This window comes from Dendropsophus ebraccatus, chromosome 10, assembly GCF_027789765.1.
Source record: "Dendropsophus ebraccatus isolate aDenEbr1 chromosome 10, aDenEbr1.pat, whole genome shotgun sequence".
NCBI lineage: Eukaryota > Metazoa > Chordata > Amphibia > Anura > Hylidae > Dendropsophus > Dendropsophus ebraccatus.
The window spans coordinates 72685636-72709589 of NC_091463.1; the positions used below are offsets into that span (position 1 = coordinate 72685636).

General features: G+C 41.7%; 1 protein-coding gene across 2 annotated transcripts; it reads left to right on the plus strand.

Moving 5' to 3' along the window:
- The first annotated feature begins 3467 nt into the window (after nt 1–3467).
- Nucleotides 3468–22820, plus strand: LOC138802867 (sodium- and chloride-dependent neutral and basic amino acid transporter B(0+)-like). 2 transcript variants are annotated; one of them, XM_069986575.1, is made up of 14 exons: nt 3468–3599; nt 5378–5525; nt 8590–8721; nt 11180–11341; nt 12324–12444; nt 13623–13755; nt 13855–13995; nt 15496–15724; nt 16460–16585; nt 16741–16859; nt 17882–17981; nt 19421–19530; nt 20490–20657; nt 22493–22820. In XM_069986575.1, the coding sequence occupies exons 1-14, from the start codon at nt 3537–3539 to the stop codon at nt 22736–22738; spliced, it is 1998 nt and encodes a 665-aa protein (XP_069842676.1). In that variant the 5' UTR covers nt 3468–3536; the 3' UTR covers nt 22739–22820. The 2 variants fall into 2 exon arrangements, with proteins under 2 accessions (XP_069842676.1, XP_069842677.1); XM_069986576.1 differs by lacking the exon at nt 5378–5525 and having other exon boundaries at nt 3522–3599.
- The last annotated feature ends 1134 nt before the right edge of the window (nt 22821–23954 follow it).

Consider the following 23954-nt stretch of genomic DNA (forward strand, 5'->3'; position numbering starts at 1 on the left):
TGGCACATTACAAGGAGACTTGAGACTCATATTTGACTCGAACAATGGAAACACGTGAAAAGTAGAACAACCTTTTCAAAATTAAACATAATGTGAGATTCAGAGAATCTGACTGTATCAGGGCTATTAAAAGGGATAATTGTGCCAGAAAGTGCCAGAGATTTGTAGTTTACTTATATTAAAACTTCTGAGGTGTTCCAGTACTTATCAGCTGCTGTATGTCCTGCAGGAAGTGGTATAATATTTCCAGTCTGACAAAGTGCTCTCTGCTGCCACCTCTGTCCATGTCAGGAACTGTCCAGAGCAGGAGAGGTTTTCTGTGAGATTTGCTGCTGCTATGGATAGTACCTCAAAATAAAAAAAAATTGCTGCAGCAAACTGTAAGTGCCATATACAATTTTAGTTTTTTTTTTTATTTTTTTTTTTTTTTAAATGAGGTTCTTAGCAAACCATTTGATCAAACAGAATGTACCAACTCACCATGTTAAGGTGACCTCAAAGAGTTGGTCCTACACTAGCAGAGGCCTCTCTCGGACTATAAGTCTACATATCTGGGCATATAGGAGCCCAACTGAACTCTATGTACCTACAGAAGCTGGGTGAAGTGCAGTACCTGGCACATACAGAGGTAGCAGCAGACTCATTGGGTCACAGTTTCCATTGTGCCTGGTCCCTCTGTTATGACACCACTGTACCACTGTATCAGAAATCACACAATTTTGCCAGTGTCTAATGGAGAGGTTTATATCCCAATTATTTACAACTCACATATTTTCCTACTACTTTTTCCCTGAGGAATCTAACTATTTAGAGGAAATGTGTTGAGTCATACCTGTAGGATCAGTGTAAGTTTTATTTTCAGGGGAAATTCGCTGCAGGTGTGGTGCAGCCCCAATGTGAGGCTCAACCGGTCACTTGCTAAATGGTGAAGTGTGACTCAACTTTAGTAGTGGTTGGTCGGGATATAACAGACGTTAGGTTGCTGTGACGCCAGTGCCGGTTGGGCACACAGGTATGTAGGCACACCTCCTTTTATTTTAGGGAGCTGGCTATACTCTTTCCCCTGTGGTTGGTGACCTGCCGGGCTGTAAGAGGGTCCCTTGAGCGCTTATCACGGTGGTCCGGAGTAGAGTTGTTACCCACCCGGACTATCGGTACTGCCACCCACAGAAAGGGGAGATGACCCAAGGAAGATGCAATTACTGTGTCAGTGCTTAAGTCCCTTTACAATAAATTAACTCTTCTTTACTCCAAGAATACTTGATACAGTAGTATACAATAGACTTCTGACTTGACAATAAACTTTGGACTTGACTTAACAGACTTGTGCTGAGAGCTTGAGAGGTAGGATAGCCGTGCTGGCTTGGTTGCCTGCAGAGAAGTACAGTAAGTTCAGAGAAGTAGAGAGGAAGATGTCAAGAGAGTCCCAACCCAATGTAGTACTGTGCTTTGCCGGAACTTTAAAAGTAGAGTAAGTAGAATACTTGAGAGTAGAGAGAATACTTGAGCCCATGTTTTGACTTCTTTGGTCTTTACACCACCTATTGCCCACCAGTGTCGGGTGCCCTGTCCTAGAGGATGACACAAGCCCCAGACCTTGTTACCAGGGTTGAGCAGAGTGACCAAGGTTTCCAGGTTACACCCGCGCTGCGAGATAGAGTGCATAGGCTCTCTAGCAACTTTGCTCTATCCAGATCAGTTCCTCTTTCTTTAGGATACTGTCCTGCACCTTTAGACTTGTTCACGGCATGGGCTGGGATGATCCCTGAATTGTCCTCTCTGAGAGCGTCTAACACTGCATGGTGTATAGAAGTGTTGCTCTCAAGAAACGGATGTCCTTGTTTCCCATGTGTGTCTGTTCACTAGACTACACTGAAGTTTGGTTCTAGCAGGGGACCTGGCATAAGCCAGGGCCCAACGTGACTTCTGTAGGGGCTGTTCTGGCTTGCTTCCTCCTTGTACAGGAACCAGACTAAGGCTCCCTAACACTTGTAATGCCTGCTGTTAGTGGGTGAGAAGAGAGTGCAGAGAAAGAAGGAGAAAAGTGATAGGTAGAGAAAAAGAAAGAGCTCTCATTGGTGCACAGATCACAAACAACAATAACCCGTACAGTATTACAGCTGTACAATACTTAAGTATACAATACTAGTGACATCTAGTGGCAAAACTTAGGTACTACTACATCACCACTTTTACTTAGAGTACAGGCTTTTGCGAAGGGTGTATACACTAGCAACACCGTAGGGGTATATCATACTTACACAAAGAGCTTTACAGGGAGAGACCTCCTAATAATACCCTGGAACGGCATTGCAAAGATAGGTTTCTTTATGATCAACAGCAGAATTACCAAAGATCAATGAATCTTACATCAATATCTGAACACAATGCTTGACAGTTCTCATTCATTGCTGTGAACTACTACTTGACCCTTTCTATGAATAAAGACCTCACAGAATTATACACTTAATTATAACACCATATAGACTGTGTACAGAGCATGTTGGGTCATTGAATTTAAAGGAGAACTTCGGGCAGGACCATTTTTTTCAAAAGGCCTGGGGAGGGGGTGAGTGAAAAAAATAACATCCACTTACCCCCCTCCCTTTTCAGATCCCGTGCTAGTGCCCGCATTCCGTTGCTGTGGTCCCCCGTGTCCAGTCAATTCCTGGTCTAGAGATTGGACTTGGGACATGACGTCAGCCAGTCAGTGGCTGTAACGGCGTCCCACTTCTGCCACCGATGAGCCGAGTGGGCCTGGGACATCACATTCCCAGTCTCGTCTCTAGACCAGGAAGCAGCCGGACACCAGGGGTGAAAGCGGGCACCAGCGCAGTAGCCAGGTAAGTGGGTGTTATTTTTTTACTCATCCCCTCCGGGGCATTTTTTACAAAGTGGTTCTACCAGGAGTTGTCCCTTAATAGACAATAAAAAAATAAAAATCATTGTTGGATGTGTAGTTATGAAAAAATATATTAGAAGGGTATTTCAATCTTGACTTTATTCCATTACAATAGAGACCTTTCCTGATAAATGGGTGTAACAGTATCTACAGTAAGTTAGAGCGAGGATGCGCATATATATTGTGGGACAACTTCCAAGATCTCCATGTATTAGCTATGGTGGATAGGGATAACCTGAGCATTTCCCCCTGCGGAGGACCCAGCATGTGCATGATACATACATATGAGCACTTTCAGAATAACAGTACCCCAAACTATCACGTCACGGTCAGGTTTGCATTGTATTACATATGTAATGTACCACTGAGGATATGTAGGTATTTGTCAATTAAGAACTCCTGTAATTAAATGTTTGACATTATTAATTAATTATTAATGACATTACTTCAGATTTGCATAGTTATGAAGCAGATCTGTGAAGGATTAGATATAAAGCGCCATTGAGAAATCCCAGGGAATAAATGACTGATTGTAATAATTACAATGGGACACCTGATAGCACCTCCCAGCAATCACTGCCAATAGTGACACAGTGCAGACAAGTCACTTCACAGGCTACGCTGGAAGAAGAACATGGGCATGTTATCTGGACTGGGATTTATGAGATGTGCGCAAAAGAAATCTCTAGATATTAATGTAAGTATTTATCTCTTTCTTTTTTCTATTGATGCTTCTTTTTTTCTTTTTTCTTATGTCTCTTCTGCGTGCTTACTACCTACAGCGCTTATTTTTCTATTCTATCTAGCTATCTCTTTTATCGTGCTTTTTTCTTTTCTTCATTTTCTTCTACTTTCTGTCTACCTACCTATCTTTCTTTCTTTCTATGTTATCTATCTATCTATCTATCTTTCTATCTCCTATCTATCTATCTATCTATCTCCTATCTATCTATCTATCTATCTATCTATCTATCTATCTATCTATCTCCTATCTATCTATTTCCTATCTATCTATCTATCTATCTCCTATCTATCTATTTCCTATCTACCTATCTATCTATCTGTCTATCTATCTATCTATTTCCTATCTATCTATCTATCTATCTATCTATCTATCTCCTATCTATCTATTTCCTATCTACCTATCTATCTATCTATCTATCTTTCTATCTATGTGTTATTTTTTACTATCTATTTCTTTCTAGCTTTTTGTAGCCTTTTTCTTTCCCCTTTTACCTTTACGTTATGTACATCTATCTTTCTTATGGTGCGTATACACAGGCAGATTTATCTGACAGATCTTTGAAGCCAAAACCAGGAACACACTATAAACAGGGATCCGGTCATAAAGGAAAGACTGGGATCTATCCTCTTTTCAAATCCATTCCTGGCTTTGGCTTCCTAAATCTTTCAGATAAATTTTTAGCGCACCCTTACCTTTTTATCTTGGATCTATCTTTTTTCACTTTATGTCTATTACTTTCTTCCTTCTTTTTTTTTTTTAATATATTTATAAATTTATGTATTTCTGCCTCTTTTATTTTCTACCTTCCCTCTTTCTTTACTTCCTTTCCTATTTTTTCTTATTTATGTCCATTTCATACCTTCTTTTTATTATCTTTATTTCTCATTTCTAAGTAAGTAAGTTTCACAAAATCAGCTCTGGATTCATTTAGCCTTGTTATTCTGCTCACTAAAGGGGGAATGTATCAAGATTGGCAGCCTCAGGAATCTACTCATGACCTTAGGTGGCATCTATGTGTAGGCATATACTTTAATAAAGCTTGTACATGGAGCGGCCACACCTGCCTATGTGCAATGCCATGCCCGCTTCCTGCCCTTCTTAGCAAGTGCGGTTCAGACCAGTGAAAAGTCTCAAAATTAGCGCCCATCACCGGCCTTTCTGCACCTTTTCACTGGTATGCACTATGTGCGGACATTGATGTATATCCCCCCTAAGTGTTCTGAGCATGCAGTGCTTCACCACACCTATGGTGGCACTGGATTTGAATTGAGCGTGTGGTGTCAGGTTCCCCTACAGATTAAAGCAGTATGATACGACTCTCAGTATCAGGATACTCTGGAACAGCTTATTTTGGGCCTTTTATGACTAAATTTAAAGGGATACTCCAGCGGGGGGGGGTACTTTTTTGCTGGGACCGGGGAGGAGGTGGCTGAGGGAAACGGCATCCACTCACCATCCCGGTTCCAGTGGCGGGTCTTGCATCGCGGCGCTCCGGTGCCCGGCCCGCCGCTGGAACCGGGGAGGTGGGTGGACGTCTTTTCCCTCAGCCACCTCCTCCCCGGTCCCAGCACAAAAGTGCCCCCCCGCTGGAGTACCCCTTTAAATTCAGACACTGGTGGGATATGGATGTTTTCTTTTTTTGACGATCACTAATCATATCTTCCAATACTGTTATAAACACTCAGTCATTTTAAGTAAATTAATCTATATAATATACATGTTAAATGAAGAGTGAAGTCAATGAAACAGCCAAGGATGGAGAACCAGAACGGGAGATGTGGCCTAGAAAAGCCGACTATTTGTTGTCGATGGTGGGATATGCCGTGGGACTTGGCAATGTCTGGAGATTCCCATACCTTGCTTTCAAACATGGTGGAGGTAAATAGGCAACAATACTGAAAGAGTTGAACAGTACAATGTCTTGAAAGATGTGTAATGTGTTTTATAGTAAAAACAGAGTTATTACAGTAGACTTTATTACCATTCCTGTCCATGGGTTGTATTTGACATTGAAACTCAGCTCCATTGAAATAAATGAGACTAAGACCGAATGCCACCCAATGGTGCTCTGTCAGATCCTTACCTTCCAGCGTTCCAGTGACTTCCTTCCTGACTGGAGCGTGGCCCCAGACCTTCAGGAATATGCTCCAGCAGCTTTACAATAGGTTTTCCATGTGGCGCTCCCAGCTGCGTAATGTCAGGGATACCCAATGGCATCCCTAGCTATCAGGGTGGTACAGGCCCATGTCACCTGTGGGAAGGTTTGAATCCCGCAGCTGAGCTGATTCATGATTGTGGTGAGGATCAGGGGGCAATCATGTTCTGGACCAGGCCCCTTATCTCCTATATAATGCCCCTAGTTCTCCCGTACTCTTTGGCTATAAGTCTAGTGTCACTAACGTGCAAGCATCTTCTCCTCCTATTTCTGCATTGTTACCTGGTTTTCCTGACCTCGGCTCTTGTTTCCTTGACTACACCTTTGGTTCCTGATTTTGTGCACATTGTTTATTTGGTTTGACCCCAACCGATACAACTTTCCTTTGGTGTTTGTCTGATTTGTCTCTGTTCTGTGTTTCCACCATGGCCTCAGGTAAGGGGCTGTCACTGTGGTTGTCCGCAGTTGCCTAGGGCTGCTTTTGCAAGTAGGCAGGGTCAGCTGGGTGAAACCAGGCTAGGACTCACTGTCTGTGTCCTCTCCCATCCCTTCTCTAGTGTACTCCACTACAGTCCTGACAGTGCTCTTTTTTTTGGGGGGGGGGGGATTTGCAATGTTTTCCAGCATCATTGGCTTTCTGTTGCATAGTTTATTAACATTTTCCCTTTTTTAATATATCCAAAGTTCCCTCATACAAATGCCAGCTTAAATCTACATAAGTGAGAACTGGCTGTAACTTATCTCTCCCTGAACAAAGGGGTTGCATGGTGATTTTTCATCTCCATTGATATCATCTGTCATAAGTTATTAGGAAGAGCCTGATGCACATTAGATTGATGGCTGAGCCTGCCATTGGTGGTGAGTATGTCAACTAAAGTCTAAGATGTTTGGGGACCTAAAACTTAGCTGAGACAACAGTCATCTATGGAAGTTACAGCAAAAAAATATAGATGCTGCATAGTAAGTCCATGGTCCCTTGTCTCAGGTGAGATCGCAGTTTCTCTTGTTTTCTTAGCATGCTCCCAATGTAGTCTCATTATGTTCTTCCTGCATAGAATTATCTAGATGATCATGAAGATACAGAATATAAAGCTCTTCCTGTTAGAATGTTTATCCTTCCCATAAGCCGACTATTAGTGAAACTTGTCTCCACCCAAAACCATTTTGGCAGCCTAATGTGTTTAATAATATAATAAAATGGGCAGCTCACTTTCTTTGCGGTTATTCACGGCTCTGTAGGCCTTATACTACAGCTAGGAAATTAAAGAAGAAGTCTGGCAAAGATTTATATTAAAGGGATTGTCCAGCGAAAATATTTTTCTTTCAAATCAACTGATATCAGAAAGTTATATAGATTTGTAATTTACTTCTATTAAAAAATCTCAAGTCTTCCCTTACTTATTAGCTGCTGTATGTCATGCAGGAAATGTTTGTTTATTTTCAGTCTGACACAGTCCTCTCTGCTGACACCTCTGGCCGAGACAGGAACTGTCTAGAGCAGGAGAGGTTTTCTATGGGGATTCCACGTCCTCTCTCTCTCTCTCTCTCTCTCTCTCTCTCCAGCAAATAGCAGCCACTTCCTGTGTTTTCACCTGGGTCTCTCTTTGACTATAGATAGAAATCTCACAGACACTGGACAGCATATTGCAATAACCCAAAAGGCTTTCCACTAGAGAAAAGTTGCTTAAAGCTCCTGTGCAGCTCATGGTACGCTCCGGCCTCGGCTGCAGCAGCAGCTTTATACCGAGAGAAAATTAATTTTAATCCCCAAACGTGCGGCAGGGAGGGGGCGGGAGATAGTCATCTAAACGGCTCCCCGTCTGTGTCTACTCACCACTCTCTCCATGTCAGCGCTCTCTGGGGATGAGTGACAGGCAGAGAGCCCTGTTACCGGCGCCTCTCCCTGTCAATAATCCCTGCCCCTGCCGAGAGCGCTGACAGGGAGATATCGTGACTAGACACAGGCGGGGAGCCGTCCAGGTGACTACCTCCCACCCACCTTCCAACAAAGTGTACAGGGTAGAGAGGAACAAAAGGGGTCAAGACAGCTGTTTTGCAGGCAAAAAATTCACTTCTTCTGGCCTTACCAGGAATCTTGTTACTGGGCCGTTTCAAACAGTGAATTTCTGTTACATCACTAAGTGGGATGGATAAGGTGGGGGTTACATAAATGAATCAAATTGAACAAAAAGATGCAGTATATCAAGTAACACAGTGTAATATGCACAGTAACTACAGCGCTATCATAGGCTACATGTGCCCAATAACTAAAAGTAGTAGTAAAGCATCTGGGGTAATAAGATCAAGTAAGGGGTATAACATAGGCTCAATTGAACAATAAGAGCACCTATGTCTTCTGCCACCATTTTATGGACATATTCTTACCAAGAATTAAAGGGGAACTGTCAGCAGGTTAGACAAATCTAACCAGCTGACATGTCCCTATTGCACAGGAGACGCGGAGGAGGAAGGTATGTTTCTTACCTTCCTTTTCGGCGCTGTTCCAGTGCAGTTAGAAGTCTGCTCCATGGTTCGGTAAGCCTGCCCCCATAGCACTGATCCAGCTGGCTCCTTTCATTATAATTATAAAGGGGCGGGCCGAAGCGGGGAAGATCAGCGCTATGGGGGCAGGCAGTGCTCTTAAGGGGTTCCCCATTGCTTCTTACGGTCTTACCGGACCATGGATCAAACTACTAACTGCAGAGGTGGTATTGCTCAAAAGGATTCTGAAAGATTTGCTTGTCCATAGACATAACAAAGAGATAACAATGTTTCTCTCTATTTCAGGAGCCTTCCTAATCCCGTATACGATTATGCTGGCATTTGCTGGTTTGCCCCTGTTTTTTTTGGAATGTTCAATCGGCCAGTTTGCCAGCCTGGGTCCTGTTGCAGTTTGGAGGATTGTGCCACTCTTTGAAGGTAGGCTTTAGAGTCTAAATTATATTTATTATACTCTTCTCGGAAAGTTGCAAGGATGGTTTCCAATTTCAGTTGCCAATATGGTTATAGGAAGATGAATTTGCTGCATGGAACACAGATTTTACAATATCACTATGTCAATAGACACGTTGGGCAGAGACAGATCTGATAAACAAGGGTTAATCTGGGGACAGACGGATATCTCATCCCACCGCTGGCCAACATCCTCTGACATCTATGTGACATCTCTCCAGTCCAGAACATTTTACTAACCAAGCTTCCTACCTTGATCTGTAACACATCCCGACTCACGGACATAAATCATGAAACACTAATGAAGATGTTTTATCTCATCTGGTGATGTGACATCTGCCACATGGAGATTTATTTTTTCCCACAGAGTTTTACAGCTCACAAAACATGCAAAAAAGGCTTTTTTTTATTGACTTTTACTGAACCAATAGTAGAATGGCTGCTTGTGCCTACAGATGTGCATGGTCATTTTGGCGGGTCATTATGTCTATTCTTAAAAAAAACCTACTGTTTTTCATTCAAAAATGACTGGACAAAAAAACTGTCTAGATTTTACATCCATTTGTAAAGCCATATTTGAGTTGTTTTTTGCGCACATCAGACTATGTTGGGACACATCCTAGAGACTGGATTCATTCAAAATTCATATTGCAGTCCACTGGATAAGTTTATATCCTGACCCATAAATAAACTGTGATTCCAGAGACTATGACATACAAGGCCATCCCCAACCTGTCCCCTCCATATAGCTCTAATCTGATATCCCGCTACCGTCCCTCACACAACCTCCAATCCTCCAATGACCTCCGTTTGTGCTCTCTCCTTGTTCGTACTTCACTCAACAGCCTCCAAGATTATGCCAAAGCCTCCCCCATACTCTAGAACTTTCTACCCTGACACATCTGGCTCTCATCCACCATCAAGACCTTCAAAAATAACCCCAAAAAACATCTCTTTAACCCCTTAAGGACCGAGCCAATTTCAGTTTTTTTTTCTATAAAAATATGCTGCAAAACCAGGAAAAAAAATATTTGCGCAGTGAAATTGAAAATAAAACACAATTTTATTTGAGAGGGGTTACGTTGTTCGCCCTATGGTAAAACTGAAATGTTATGTCCCCCAAGTCAGTACGATTACAACGATTTGTAACTTGTTTATAGGGGACAAGTTAGTTTTGCCAGGACAACCTCTTTAACTATATACTGTATGAGCAGAAGGACAATGGGGGAGATTTATCAAACATGGTGTAAAGTAAAACTGGCTCAGTTGCCCGTAGCAACCAATCAGATTCCACCTTTCATTTTACAAAGAGTCTATGAGGAATGAAAAGTGGAATCTGATTGGTTACACCATGTTTGATAAATCTCCCCCATTGTGCAGGGTACTGCACAGATATTGATAGTTACCAATGACAGGACGGGCAGCCTCTGCAGAGCCACACACAAAGTCTCAGCGGATCACTGACTGACTATCATGGTGACCCACTAGGAATTTGTCCAGAAAGGCAGATGATCATTCCGGGCCTGCCACTGCCAAAAGTGCCTACAATGGGCACAGGGGCATCAGAAGAAAACCATGGAAGAAATGGACAATTGGGTGCATCACTTACCTGAAGGTGTGATGACACAAGGATGCATTATGGAAACAAGACAGGCAACAGGGACAGTGTGATGATTCAGGTGTCCCAAGCATAAGGCATGGGTTTAATGCTGCGTTTACAGGGAATGATTATCATGCGAATTTACACGATAACAATCGCATTCAAACGATAATCGTACGTGTAAACGCTGCAAAAGAACAAGCGACGAGCAATAAATCGTTCATTTTGATCTTTCAACAAGTTCTCAAATCGTTGTTGATCGTTCGCAAAAAATTCGCAGATCATTGTTCACCGATTTACCCTATGTGTGAGATAGGCTTAAGCGATCGCAAAACGATCGCAAAACGAATTTTCTGTACGATATATCGTTCCGTCTAAACGCTGATCGTTATGAAAAACACATCGTTACTTCAACATCGTTAATCGTACGATCAGGCGATTATCGTTCTGTGTAAACGTAGCATAAATGGTCTAAATGTGTTGATAAACTGGAGCATCAGAAGGAACCTGTGGAGACAAGTGGATCCACTCTAGTTGGGGATCTAGACTTGCAAATTGTTGCAGAGATGAAGGATTACAAAGAAGAAGAACCATAGAGAGCAGCACAATGCTGTACACATCTATAAACATTAACCATTTACACAATGCCATCTACTCTCTATGTAGTATACTTCTTCCATTTCATAGGTCTGTAGCTGTTGCTCATATTCCAACAAACAAGTAAACAAAAAATGAAACCATCCTTTAACTTTTCTGTTGCATAATGATCTCCAGCTATCTGAAAAAAAATTGTCCATAATTAATCAGCCTCTCTTTCTACCTCAGGTGTTGGCGTGGCAATGGTTCTCATATCAGCATTGGTATCTATTTACTACAATGTTATTGTTGCCTATAGTCTGTATTACTTGTTTGCCTCATTTAATAGTTACCTGCCATGGGCAGAGTGCTTCCACTGGGCAGACAGCAGTTGTCGTAACGGTATATCAGGTCAGTATACTATTTTTAGGTTATTAAAGGAGAAATCCGGTAAAAAATTTTATTAAAGTATTGTATTGCCGCCCAAAAGTTATATACTCTTATTATGGGAAATGCTTATAAAGTGCTTTTTTCCCTGCACTTACTACTGCATCAAGGCTTCACTTCCTGGATAAAATGGTGATGTCACGACCCGACTCCCAGAGCAGTGGATAGGGAACAAGTTGATTTTTCCTGGAATGCCCCTTTAAGTCAACAGTCCTTTCACATGGGCAGATGCATATGCAAACTAGCTCTATGGTGCCACCTTCTGGAGGTAACTCCACCACAGAATTACTTTGCTTTGCTTTAGATTTCTTTCCCAAAAACATCAGTGAAGCATACAAGGAGTACACAATAAAATTGTTTTTAAATCAACTGGTTTCAGAAAATTATCCAGATTTGTAAATTACTTCTTCTTAGAAAAAAAAAAAAGAAAAAACGAAAGCCTTCAACTACATATAAGCTATTGAATGCGCTGTATTCTTTTTGGTCTGACATGGTGCTCTCTCCTGCCACCTCCTTCCATATCAGGTTTTCTATGGGGATTTGCTACTGCTCTGGACAGTTCCTGACATGGACAGAGGTGGCAGCAGTGAGCACTGTGTCAGACTGGAAAGAATACACAACTTCCTGCAGGACATACAGCAGCTGATAAGAACTGGAAGACTTGAGAATTTTAAATAGAAGTAATTTACAAAACTGCATAACTTTTTGACCCCCCCCCCCCCGGAGTACCCCTTTAATGACCTGTTAATCTCCACATGTTATTTTTATTTCTTTTCTCAAGAAGACACATTACTCCTGTGATTTCACATGGACATATACTTTTTAGTTTCTGGTAAATCGGTAGACAATATAACAGTTTAGTTGTTGTTATTATTATCAATAATAATAATAATAATAATAATAATAATAAAATGTTTTGTTTTAATAATTTATTATTTTATTACAGGATTCTGCAATGTGACAATGAACAATGATACAGTAACAGTTAATGTGTCATGGGTGAATAGCAACAACCTCACCTGCCTGGCTGATAACAATACTGAGCTTCCAAGCAAACAATACTGGGAGTATGTATAAAACTAATTTCATGGATGATGTACAATTAGAATATGTACACATGGGGTAGTAATGCGGTATTAGAAAGTCATGCTTGTACCCTAGCCTGGCTAAAAGGAACTTTGAACAATGCTATTTTCCTAGAAATGAAGACTAATGTATTCACACATTCAATTTTTTCCAATTTTCGCCAGGATTTTCACTAAATGTCCTCATAGATACTTTTATAGGCTATACCCGATGCTTGTGCCACTCACGGATAATATCGGTGGAGATATGCATCAGGCATGATGGAAAATCACTCCCATACCCCTTTGTTCTAGAAAAAAAGAAGTCGCAGCCAGAGCTCACTAGCTGTGGCTTAAACCTCCCCATAGAGAACACGAGATCAATTGTGTGGAACGTTCCTGTCTTAAGGGAGGAGGGGGGCAGGATGGGGCGGTGGTCAGTTATTGAAGGTGTATAGTCACCTTAAAGGGGTAGTGCGGCGGTAAAAAATTATTCACAGAATAACACACATTATAAAGTTATACAACTTTGTAATGTATGTTATGTCTGTGAATGGCCCCCTTCCCCGTGTCCCACCACCCCCACCCGTGTACCCGGAAGTGTAGTGCATTATACATACCTGATCCGTGCCGACACGCGTCCGCCATCTTGTGCCAAACGTCATCTTCGGCCGGCCGGCCCGAACACCTTCGATCTTCCCGAGTGCCGGCCGCGTTATCAGCTGCTCAGCCGCGATTGGCTGAGCATAACTGTGCTCGGCCAATCGCGGCTCATCGGCCGCGTCATCAGCCGCTGAGCCGCGATTGGCCGAGCACAGTTATGCTCAGCCAATCGCGGCTGAGCAGCTGATGACGCGGCCGGCACTCGGGAAGATCGGAGGTGTTCGGGCCGGCCGGCCGAAGATGACGTTTGGCACAAGATGACGGACGCGTGTCGGCACGGATCAGGTATGTATAATGCACTACACTTCCGGGTACACGGGTGGGGGTGGTGGGAAACGGGGAAGGGGGCCATTCACAGACATAACATACATTACAAAGTTGTATAACTTTGTAATGTGTGTTATTCTGTGAATATTTTTTTACCGCCGCACTACTCCTTTAAGACTCTCAATGGTGTAAAGTCTTTGTATGTCCTGTTCTGTAGCTGGATACTGATCTGAACTTTACTATATTTTTAGAAAAGTCGCCCTGCAGAAATCTGGTAGCCTGGATGAGACCGGGCATGTAGTTTGGTACCTAGCTCTTTGTCTATTGCTGGCATGGATTATCACTGTGGCTTCATTATCTAAAGGCATACAGTCTTCAGGAAAGGTAGCTCTAATGTCTTATGACACTACTACTACTTCATCATTGTATAACTTCACTATCTAGATCAGTAGTTATGTATTGCCTCTTTACTCCTAAATGTAGGTGGTGTACTTCACAGCCCTGTTTCCCTATGTCGTCCTCATCATCCTCCTGATCAGAGGCGCTACGCTGGAGGGGGCAAAGGATGGGATAGAATATTATATTGGCCAGCAGTCTGACATCAGCAAGCTCAGTAATGGGGAAGTGAGTTTTTCAGTTAAACTTTGCATTTTACTGATTTAACTTTTGTGTTCATATGTTTTTGGCTAGTATTGGGCTGGGCAGGAAGCCACTGGGCCGATCAGCTGATCACCACATGTCAGACACTGAAAATCCCCATCAATCAGGTGACATTGCCTAGAGAAGATGCCGGTGATCACAATTTTCCCCATGGCTAGTGTTGGCAACTACATTCATACATGGCCTTGGGATTACCATGTTCTCCAGCATCAAATCAGTTTTTTGCACTTGCTCTCCAGCCTGTACATAGGCAGGGGTGCCAAACTCACGGCTCTCCAGTTGTTGCAAAACTACAATTCCCATCATGTCTGGACAGCCAAAGCTTTAGCTGGAGAGCCGCAAATTGACACCTGTGACAAGGGGCAACTGATAAGCTATTTAATATGAATTACAGGAGTTATCTAGAATGACTTTATTTTGTTAACATGACCATAAAGTGACATTTTAGTAGAAATGCATATATTTTGCACCCCCCAGCCCCAATACATTAAACAACAGAGCTCATCTCATCTGAGAGTCAGTGCTACATCTATTAGATGAAGCAGATGCATGATAAAGATATGGATTGGATGAGGGCAGTCATGTACAGGATGAGGGGTAACCGCACTCTTTGCATGGGGGCAACCTCTGGACCATCACAAAAAATCAGTGTCGCATTGCATTCCTTGCCTACTTATAGCCTACTTATTACATCTATAGCATCAAGAAGTAGGTTCAAGGCGTTCTTCAATCCAAACATCTTTATTGCGAAAACACCACATCATATGTCACAACCGTTTTGGCTACGCTTAACCCTCAAAAAGACTCTGTCAGTAGTTTTCTGCTGTCCTATCTCAGGGTAGCATAAACTAGTGTCAGAGAAGCTGAGCAGAATAATGTATCACTTACATTGTTCTGTGCAGCTGATCCAGAGATATCCTCCTGAATAACCTGGACAATAAGTAGTCCTCTCCATTATGTGCATAAGCCCGGTAGTCCTGGATATTTATGAGAAAACTCCGCCCACAAGATGCTGATTGGCAGTTATCTATCTATGCTGTGTATAGACAGTCATCTGTCAATCAACAGCTGGAGGGCGGGGGGAGGGGTGCGGCAAGAATCCTATTCTCTTCCATATTTGGAAAATGGCTTAACAAAGTGATGTCAGTAATACACCGATCTGTTCAGCTTTCCTTGCACTAATTTATGCTGCCCTTATTTAAGGTGGAATAAACTTAGTGACAAATTCCCTTTAATCATGGTACCATGATTAAAGGTTAAGCGGTCCCGAGACACATTATTTGTGACTCGAAACACATTATTTGACATATGTTTTGTGTTTTTATGCAGTAAAGATGTTTGGATTGGAGAACACGTTTTTGCTGAACCTACTTCTTGATTCTTACTTCTGGCCGCTCTCATTATGTGGAGAGGTGGATCCCATCTGGAATGGGGAGCTGTTTCCTCATTTTATGTCTTTTCTAGGTCTGGAGAGATGCTGCTACCCAAATTTTTTATTCCCTATCTACGGCTTGGGGTGGACTGATCGCTCTTTCATCTTACAATAAATTCAATAACAACTGTTACCTGGATTCCATAGTGGTCTGCGTAGTAAACTGTCTCACCAGCGTCCTGGCAGGATTCGCTATCTTCTCCATCTTGGGACACATGGCCTTCGTGTCTGGGAAAAAAGTCTCAGAAGTAGTTGATGAAGGTAACAAAACATTCACAGACAAGGTTCTTAAAGAGAAGAACGGCCAATACAATTTAAAGATATCGATATGAAAGTATTATTGACCTGGTGCTCCCCAGTGATCCTAATGGAGCCATGAGGGGAGAGGTTTCGTTACATTGGGTGGCGGCGGGCCTGCCCCCAGTGCATAGAGCCATGCCATTGAATGCAAGAATTGCTTCTATCCGCTTTTAATTGATTACTTTTAATGGACAGAAAAATGCAGTCAACACTATTTTTCTGCATCCACGCATCCATTTTGATCCTTTTTTTTGTTTGTTTGTTTTATAATGGAAGTCAATGGAAAAATGGATCCAAGTGGATGACACACAATTGCATTAGTTTTTTAATCCGTTGTTTCCATAAAACGTTTACGTTAAATGGATTGCAAAAACATAGTGTGAACTAAGCCTTAAAGGGAATGTGTCATCAGAAAGTGGCCTATCATTTAAATCAAGTTTTTATGTTAATAATGGTTCTTTTTTCCATTTTGCATTTTATGTGTATCTTAAAATTATAATTCTAGAATCTTGCAGTTTCCATTCTTATTACTAAGCCTAACATCTAGACTTTCCCTTCTGACTGTGATGATAAGAAGGTGTCTGATGAAAAGTGATCTGTATAACATTATAGTGAAAGGTGACACCAGTTAATAGAAAAGACTCCATGGGACAGCTCCAGTCTATTGTATTGTTCTATTGTATGCTTTCTTTGTAGGATTTGGCTTGGCATTCATTGCTTATCCAGATGCGCTGGCAAAGCTGCCAATATCTCCATTGTGGTCCATCTTATTCTTCTGCATGCTTCTCGCATTAGGACTTGACTCCCAGTTTGCTACTGTAGGTAAGACAAGCAAAACAATTACCCTTTAATCCACATCCATAGTATTGTTCTGGCCAGCCAAGCCACTGCTTAAAAGATGTTTGTACATAGTAATAAGTTTCGCAAAAAGCAGCAGTTAAATTGTGTTTCTTTTTGCTTTTTTTTTTATTCACAAGAAACTGTTACAACAGCCATACAGGACGCGTTCCCCAAAGCAATGAAGAAAATGCGGATTCCCCTTACCACAGCGCTTTGTGTGTTGTTGTTTCTTCTTGGTATCCCATGTGTCACTCAGGTACAGTTTGTGCTTACCACTTTCACTTCTTCTGATATCCTGACTTAACATATGTCACAAAAATAGCCCTGCTGAAACACATCCAAAATACTATGTAAAAATAGTATTAAAAAAAAAAAGTAAAGTACTATGAGTGAACCCAAGTTTTTTCATGAGTGAGATAGTGTGCGAACTGACCAAGAAGGCAATGGAAGAAGTAACCAGGGCATGTGATGGTGCGATGAAGGAGTGAAGCGTATTTATTGAAATCTCTATGTAGCAACACATTTCGGGGTCTAGAGATCTTCCTCTGCTGCTTAGAATTTTACTAGGTTGAGATTTCAATAAAGACATCTCCTTCACTCCTACTTCACCGCACCATCTCTTCCCCCAGTGGCACCTTTCATTGCCCTCTTGAACAGATGACGGGCACCCTGTGTCCGCATACTGAATCCATTATATTTACTAGGCATCCATTCAGCTTTGGATCTTCAATGTTAATGGAATCGGCTTGCAATGCTAAATATATACTAGATGTGCCACTAGGTGTTGTGCTCCAAGGACGCAACCTATAGTGACCCCTTTATTTTTGTTTTAGCTTAAAAAAAACCTCAAAGACTAAACCTTAAAAAGCACTGCTTTCACTCTCTTTTTCCCCGAGTAGTATTATAATTGGTTGTTTATGAGTCATTTTTGGCTTTTGACCATATAAGGTTCCAGAATTTCAAATATGAGATTAACTGATTTCTCCATACCAGTAGGGGGCGACCTCCCTGACCCATCACTAACTTGAAAACCAACTAACTGGTATAAACACTAATGGTAAAGAAACTACAGCAACCGTTTTCTACCAACTTTCTGATACTCTGTTACTAAGGAGGAATGAGCCAGAAAACTGGTTTAATAAAGTCAGACCCCCTTGATAGAAAAGTAATGGCATACTGTAGAAGTTGACCAAGAAATGGTCACACAATCATAAGGGTTTTCATTATCGTATATGTATGTCATTTTTATGTGACTCTTCTTGTTTCTTCCATTTGCAGGCTGGAATTTACTGGGTTATTCTCATTGATTCCTTTTGTGGGGGATGGGCGATCTTATTTGCTGCATTGTTGGAATTTGTGGCGCTGATATGGATTTATGGTAGGTACAAATTAGAATGTAGATTTTTTTTATATCATTAGACTTAGACATAGAATAATGATCTCTTTAATCACATGGAGTGGAGTGAAGAGCTTATGCAACTGAAATTAACTAGTGATAAGCGAACATCCCGATGTTCGGTTCGGAACAAACATGAACATAAAAAAAAATTATTGTGATCGGTTCATGTTCATCAAACATTCACGAACAAATAACGAACGTGCAGTAGAAGTGCACGTTTCGGTCTACCCACGTGCGTACAGCATAAATTACACAGTTGCGTACGCATTTGTACATGCAGTTACGTACAGATTGTGTACGTTTCGGTCTAGAGTTACACAGATGCGTACAGATTGCAAAGGTGCAAAGTGTAAATTACGCAGTTGTGTACATTGGCAAGTTCGAATATGTTCGAAAATTATCGTTATAACCATTCCGATCATCGAACAATTAGTTTGTGATCGGCAAACACGAACAATTAGCGTCATGTTCGTACGAACATACTCATCTCTAGAAATAACCTGAAAATGACAATTGTGAACATCTATAGTTCTCAAATTAACTATGGTGTTGGTTTCAGGTTTAGGGCACATGACATACTACAGACCCCTATGAGGATTATAATAGGTCCGATTCGGGTGGTAGCCCGGGGCCCCTGAGATCCTGGGGGGCCCATGGCCACCAAAACACACTTATTCTTTCACTGGTGTATTGTCTCCTGGCTACACTTCTGCCATGATTTGCAAACAATCGCTGCTTTTTTTTACCTCAATTTTGGACAAATCAGGGCATCATGACATTATCTATCCTGTACTATGAACACCACGCTAGTGCCGCCATAGTTACAGTGGGGTGGGGGGGCCCAGGCTTGGTGAACAGCCCAGCGCCTATGGTAAAGTTAATCCGCCCCTGCGGCTATGCCAGTTAATGGTGGCCTCCATATAATGCTCCTCCATAATATAGCCATACAATATGCGGAAGTATGGGCCCATAGAATTATATTGTTAACATACTCCATGGTTCCGTAATATGGTCATGATCATGAACCATTTATTAAATAATATATTTATTTTGGAGCCAAGATAGAAAAGGTGAGAAATAGACTTGCATCATCTTCCAGTGTTTACCATTGACTCTAAGGGAAGTACTCCCTAAACAAATAAATGACCTCAGCGCGCTGTTGTTGGAGGGAAGCATCTATGTTTTTGGCATCCTATTAAACCCCTTTAGGGTAAAGGAAGAGAAATAACTGCAAACAACCAACAGTCTTCACCCTGACCTTAACTCAACTAGATACATAATTGTTTACAGAAGGTCATTACGTAATCCATTGTGCATCACTTGTGCATTTCCCTATTATTATTATTATTATTATTATTACTCATCTCACCTTCCCTTCTATTTACATAATAATTTCAATTCATTTTTCAACCCAACAGGTGGCAATAAGGTCATCATGGATATAGAGATGATGATTGGTAAGAAGCACTGGATCTTCTGGTTGTGGTGGAGGGCCTGCTGGTATTTTGTGTCACCTGTTCTTTTAGCGGTAAGTGTTATGTATTACCATCTACCAGCTAATGCTAGAATTTCTTTGTCAGGACAAAATTCCCCATTTCACATTCCCAAGTCATCTTGGCAATTACTAGGCATCCAGTGTTCACCAATGTTGTTGCTGGAAAAGATGTAAGGTCAATATGTTAAGTACACCCCATCTGATCCCAGAAGTCTATTAGGTGAGACAAGATCCTATAGACAATTGTCTAAGAACCAGCGAATTTACCATCAGGCCCATCGCTTAAATGTAAAATTTTAAATGTAAAATTTTTTAAATGAATAAACTGGCTCCAGCGCGGAGATGCCAGTGCCAGTGCCACGGTTCTCTTTTTGAATTGTGTCCCAGTTCCCCGGTCTACGGTCCCAGCCTGTAGCATTAGGGATGGGACCCCCCTCCCCCAGTGTGACGAAACCCTCTTCCCTCTGTGATTCTAATGGAGCGGGGCCACAAAGGGGAGGAGTTTCATCATACTGGGGGACGGTGGGCCTGCTTCCAATGCTTTAGCCTGGGCGGGAACAGACCTGCGCTGTGCGCAGGAATCAGGGCACAGTTCAAAAAAAGGACCACTGCACCAACGTCCCTGCACCGGCACTGGTCTATTCATGTAAAAATAGTAAAGCTATGTACCTGATGGTATATTCGCTTTAAGGCCCTGTTACCTGGGGTAAGTATCAGCTAATCGGGCCGATATTGCTTTGTGTAAAAGACCCAGTGAGCACTTCTCCCCCATAGAAAACGGGTTGTGGGATCGATGCAAAGAAAAGGGTTGCATGAATGATCGGTCCCTGGCCGATAGAGGAATTCTAAAATAGAATATTTAATAACCGGTTTCCTAAAACAGAAGTCTTAATTTTATATTTAAAATTTTAACCTCAATGTAAAGTTTTTGAATCTGTATAATTTTCTAACCAAATCTGACGATAAGAGGCATATTTTATTTTTTTTTCCAGGTGATTTTGATTTGGTCACTGGTATCATTTGAAGCCCCAGTTAATAATGGTGTTGTGTATCCAAAATGGGGTATAATCCTGGGATTCCTCATGATTGTTTTCTGCCTTATTTGGATTCCAATCATTGCAGGTGTCAAGATCATTCAAAGTAAAGGAAATATTTTGCAGGTCAGTATATAATGGAGATGATAATTCGATATGTTTTAGCAAGTCGAAGATTGGATTGTGCAGAATAGGTAGGTTTGATCATGTCCAACAGAAGTGTCTTAAAGGAGGAGTCCGGCAATTTTTCAAATCTGGCAGGGGGAATTTGATAACGAGTTGGAACTAACCTCTCCCCGTGCCCGTGATGAGCGGTCGGACCGGCCTCAGGACCCTCGCCAGAAGGCATTTTGCCTTAAGTTGTGATGAGAAAGTGCCTGTCCTAGCTTATGGAGTGGCCGCTCAGCCAATCAGTGACTGGAGCGACGTCCCACCCCAGTCACTGATTGCCTGAGCAGCCAGTCCATCAGCCGAATCATAACGGGTAAGCGTCAGAGATCCCAGAGCCAAGTGGGGGTCCCGAAGTCGATCCCGCCGCTCACCACTTGGCACAGGGAGAGGTAAGTTCCTACTCGTTATCAAATTTTCCACTGCTGGCTGCTGGATTTTAAAAATACTTCTCCTTTAAGTTATCCCTAGAACGCTGCCCAGCAAGGCCTTAGATGGTAAGCTGACCTTTTATTCAAGCTGACTTTGTTGAAGGGACTGGATTGTATTAGTCATGGAGGAGAATTGCTGACTTATGTTTGCCAAGGTGGTATACACTTAGCATCCTATCAGACTTAAGTGGGGAATTGTGGAAGAGTCTGCTGGGTTGAGCTGAGGGTCAGGCTGAAGGGAGTTAGCCAAGTATAAGATTTCTAGGAACAAACCCAAGAGAAGAATCATTGCCAGAGCCCAGACAGTAGGTTTGTGGCTAAATAATTTTAGAATGTCATTGAGTCACATGGTAACTACCCTTCTACTCTATTGATGCCAAGTACTCTATGTGATGTAAGTTTTACCTAATTTGATAATTGTATGAATTTTAATCAGTTTGAAGTAGTGCAACGTAGACACCATCTCAGAGGTTTCCGGAATTGGTACATTCGTCAGAGTCCTTGTGGAGCAAAAAGTGCACTGCAAGTGTAGTTCAATAGTTTCAAATGATGGTGTATCCTAACAATATACCATCATTTAATATATGCATATAAGCCTTTGATATAATAGTATATGTTACAGAAACATTAAAGCTCTGTTCATATCTGCACTGAGGCTTCCATTTATAACAGAGGTGAAAGTGCTGTAACAGATTTATTGCACAATGGACACGGGATGTTATAACCAACCAAGCTACATTATTTTGAACTGCACAAGCAGAATTATTAGGGGTATTATCGGTACCTCTAAATAAATCTGGTGAAATAAAAAGCAGCAGCGAGTTAACCTAAAGACATTGTTTGGGATATATTCATAATCAATGATGCTGCTGGGGCTGGGGGGGACATAACAGTGCTACATACTTACCTGGCCCGCTTAGCCACAGCTACCAATTCCTGGCCTTCGCACCATTGTCAGTGTTTTAACAACCGCTGACTCCATAGTATCTGTGCTGAGTGTTGGTGACGTGATGGTGTTAAAATGTTGACAGCGGGATGTCCGGGAACCGCCAGCTGCAGCCCAGTGGGACAGGTAAGTATATAGCACTGTCCTCTGCAGCTAATTATGAAATTACCCAGGCAGCTCCTTTGGGATGTTGGCGGAGAAAAGAGGTAGAGTGATAGAAAATCTTTGCCCAAACCCTTTGTTCTTGGAGAGATAAGTGGATTATCCTTCCCCATAGAGAACACAGGGCCGTTTAGCTGTACCAAATAGCATGTGTATGGGGGGATGGCAGAGATAACTGTCGGCTTATGAAGGTGAATTGCCACCTTTAGTAAATTTTTGTGTTCCGAAATAAAGATAATTTTTCCACAATACAGCGTATTGCAAGTTGCTGCAGACCAACTGATACCTGGGGCCCTGCCTTACCGAAAAATCGTAATGAGAGGTACCAACACATGAAAGATGAAAGCGTAAAGAAGGAAGACAAGGAAATGGATATTTCAGATAAAAAATATGTTGAAAGATACATACCAATGAAAGATGAACCTGGTAAGCAGGAAGACAAAGGGATGGAGATTCCCAATACTACAGGATTTACTAACCCATCCTTTCAGAGTGACTGAAGATATTATATAGTTTGTATTTACTATTCTTTATACTTTGTACAAAGTCCAGAATAAATTATTAAATTGTTTTAAAATCATCGGAATGGACCATTTTATTCAGGGGTGTTAAAAGTATCAATAGCATAACCTGGAATAGGGCCCACCCCACCATGACAACGACAGTGCTTTCTGACTAATAGGCTCCTATAACAGTAGAGTTGGTTTGCTTTGGCCATGTGGAAGTAAAGCTGGGCCCCAGAGCCAAATGGTCAATACCAAATTTACCAGGAAAAAACAAACTATGGAATATATATATTCATATGCTGAGAATAGGCAAACTCACTGGGGATACTTTGAAGGGAATCTCTCAGTTATAGATCAGGTTACATGCAGCACACACTATGATTGTTTCTTCTAGATACAATTGCCAAAGAGGTGATGCCGAATCACTGATGTGCTGTAGGTAAGTATGCCTCCTTGCTCCCCCTCCCATCCATGTTTTCCGGCTTTAGGCAACTAGCCTTGCCTGTAAATCTTGCGTCTACCTTGAGTAGCTGCGTCACCACAGCAGTCAGATGTTCTAATGGATTCAGTAGGATTTTGGAAAGATCTTGTTCACACAAAGTAACAAAACGCCATGAAATTTTTATTGGATGAAATGACTGGGAAAGTAAAGATACACTATATAAATCCAAATATAAGAACTGAGATTCTGGAGAAGTAGTTCTAACAATATTTCCTAGAATCTATGGGATAAGTGAGATGTTTTATTGAATTTCTTAGAAATGCTTTTAAGTAAAAATATAACAAACTTTTAATATCCACTTGTACTTAACATATAATTTTACAGTGGTTTCTCAGGAGTGATTAGCTATAGAAAGTGCGGAGGTAGTAATCTCACCAGGGTCTATTTCTAAGAATGTGGGGAAAAAACGCTAGGAAAAAAAAACAATATACATTTGTTTTTGGTGTTTACCCCCTTTGAGATACCAACGGAGGGGGGGGGATTTCTGTAGAAAAATACAGAACACAAAACAATCTGCTGTGATTTCATAAAGCTGCAATTCATTGAAAAACACCAAACTGCCCAGAAAAACTTCATAGTAAAAAAAAAAAAAAAAAAAAGTTGCGTGAATGTTGAGTTTCATCCATGAACCAGTGTTTCCCAGGGGGCAATGGACCTAGGATTTCACTGCATTGAGTGCTTTCACTGGCAGCCGGCAGTGTTGTCGTT

Excerpts from the sequence above, each read along its gene's own strand:
- LOC138802867 (XM_069986575.1), top strand. The coding sequence starts at position 3,537 with ATGGGCATGTTATCTGGACTGGGATTTATGAGATGTGCGCAAAAGAAA. Across the intron at positions 5,526-8,589 it reads TGCTTTCAAACATGGTGGAG|GAGCCTTCCTAATCCCGTAT; the intron begins GTAAATAGGCAA and ends TCTCTATTTCAG. Across the intron at positions 19,531-20,489 it reads TGTCACCTGTTCTTTTAGCG|GTGATTTTGATTTGGTCACT; the intron begins GTAAGTGTTATG and ends TTTTTTTTCCAG.